The 2,254-nt window shown below is 60.6% G+C and overlaps 1 protein-coding gene across 1 annotated transcript in view; it reads left to right on the top strand.

Annotated features, from left to right (window-relative positions):
• The first annotated feature begins 1,505 nt into the window (after positions 1–1,505).
• AQP6 (aquaporin 6) overlaps positions 1,506–2,254 on the top strand; it is a 4,188-nt gene continuing 3,439 nt past the window's right edge. The window contains exon 1 of the mRNA XM_013006919.3: positions 1,506–2,111. Within this exon, the coding sequence (XP_012862373.3) occupies positions 1,749–2,111 (363 nt within the window). The 5' untranslated portion in view covers positions 1,506–1,748. The remainder of the gene's footprint in view (positions 2,112–2,254) is intronic.

Raw genomic sequence — 2,254 nt, 5'->3', positions numbered from 1 at the left:
CCCACCCACCCATCCATCCACTCACCCATCCATCCATCTACCCACCCACCCACTCATCCATCCATTCATCTTCCAATATACCCGTGTACCCACCTGGCAAACACTTACTGAGTACTTTGCTGCTGTTGTCAGTTGCTGACACCATGTAGGGCGAGCCCATGTGGCCCGTGGAGTTTGCAGGCTGTGAGCTTTCAGAAGCAGGTTGCCTGAAGTGCCTCTGGGTGGGATCAAGCCACCCCGGAGGGGGACACTTAATGACCAGTCCCTGTTGCCAGACTCTCCAGCTAGGCAGGAAGAGAAGTGGTTCCCTGCCCACTAAGGACCTCGCCCCTGGGCAGTGCCCTGAAGAGGCTGCAGCACAAAGCTGGGGCAGATGCAGTGAGAACATCAGAGAGGGCTCCCCCACTCACCCCCAGCCAAGGCAGTTGGTGCAGAAACTGAGCCTGAGGGACAGTGGGGAGCCACCAAGCAGCATCCCCCCAGGAAAGATGGGCATGGAGTATTCCTGAGCCACTGGCTAGAGGGGCAAGGTTGAGGCAAGGAGTGGGGGAGAAGTGAGGTGGGGGGATGGGGTCGGGTCACAGGGGGGCTGGGAGCTTACAACAGGCTTGGGAAGCTTTGAAGGGTTTTGGCAGGGGAGCAACATGATCAGATTTGCATTTTAGAAAGATCACGGAGGCTGCAGTGTGGAGAATTGATTGGAGCGGAGCAGGCAGAGATGCACGCGGAAGCTGCAGGGGCTGCGGGCGGGCACAGGCAAGACATTTTTAGGATTCAAAATCAGCAGGACTTGATGGCTGTATTGGATGGGGGTAGGAAGTGGGGAAGGGTCAAGGCTGCTCCCCATCTGCCACCAGCTGAGCTGGAGAAAGGAGGGGGTGTCAGGCAGAGGAGGGAGAGCCACATCTTATAACATGGGTGTTCGAGGAGCCCAAAGCCATCAGCGGACACCTACTGGCCACCCATAGATACAGCCAGCAGGGTGTTAGAAGGCGAAGACTTCAAGGGCAGTGTCTTGATGTGCTCTTGGGGGCTAGGGCATGGGTGACCCTGTAGGCCAGTGTGGCCACACGTGGTGAAGCTGCCCTGTGAGAAATGAAGGCTATCTTCTGGCTCCTGAGTGGGAGCAGGAGAGATGGGGAAGCTGGGCGAAGGACCAAGGATAAAGGACCGGCAGGGACTCCCGGGGGGATGGGGGCTTAGTCAGTTTAAGGACAGAGGTGCCCACCACCAGGCATGAGACTCAGAGTGGCCGAGGGGCTGTGGAATAAGACCCGCTTGCCCAGCAGTGCTTGTTCAGTCCACGGCTGCTTTCCGGGTGAGGGGTTGTAGGTGGGAAAGGCAAGCAAAAGCTTCCTCTCCGACCTGGGTTTATGCCCACGTAGACGGAGGCAGAGCTGGAAACAAGGGGGCTTCAGAGCAGAAAGCTGAGGCCCCTGGACTCTGAGGGTCTTGGGGTGGCCCCATCTGCTCCTTCACCTGCAACCCAGGACAGGGACTCAGCCCGAAGAGGCCGGTCCAGCCTGGGGATCCTAGAGGTTCCAGCTCACCTGTCAGGCATGTGAGTGCCACCCCACACCTGCCTCCACCCAGACACAGACCGATCTGCCAGCTCCCGGGGAGGCTGACCAGCACATTCCTCCTGGAGCAGCGGAGGACAGGGGCTGCAGGTGGAGGCCCAGCGTCAGCAGAGGGCAGGGACAAGCGGAGGAAGGCTGGGAGCCCGCGCACAGGGGGCCTGGGCCAGCATGCTGCTGTGCCGGCTCTGGACGGCCTTCATCAAGGCGCTGCTGGCTGAATTCCTGGCCACAGGGCTGTACGTGTTCTTCGGCGTGGGCTCGGTGCTGCACTGGCCCTCGGCACTGCCCTCCGTGCTGCAGGTGGCCATCACCTTCAACTTGGCCACCGCCATGGCTGTGCAGATCACGTGGAAGGCAAGCGGAGCCCACGTCAACCCTGCTGTGACCCTGGCTTTCCTCGTGGGCTCCCACATCTCCCTGCCCCGAGCTGTGGCCTATGTGGCTGCCCAACTGGCAGGGGCCACTGTGGGGGCTGCTCTGCTGTACGGGGTCACGCCTGGAGACATCCGGGGCACCCTGGGGATCAATGTGGTAGGTGCAGAGAGGGGCAGCCAAGGAGGAGGGCATCCCAACAGGCCAGGACCCAAGGAGGGGACAGCAGCAAAGGATTCACCAGGAGCTACACACCTGCTCTCTGTTGGGCTCTGGGCCCAGAGGAATCCAATATTGGCCTT

Source organism: Echinops telfairi, unplaced genomic scaffold (assembly GCF_000313985.2).
Source record: "Echinops telfairi isolate 266 unplaced genomic scaffold, ASM31398v2 ScPeMD7_12;HRSCAF=54, whole genome shotgun sequence".
Taxonomy (NCBI): domain Eukaryota; kingdom Metazoa; phylum Chordata; class Mammalia; order Afrosoricida; family Tenrecidae; genus Echinops; species Echinops telfairi.
Note: the sequence above shows the minus strand (reverse complement) of the source record. Positions and strands in the feature narration are given on the sequence as shown.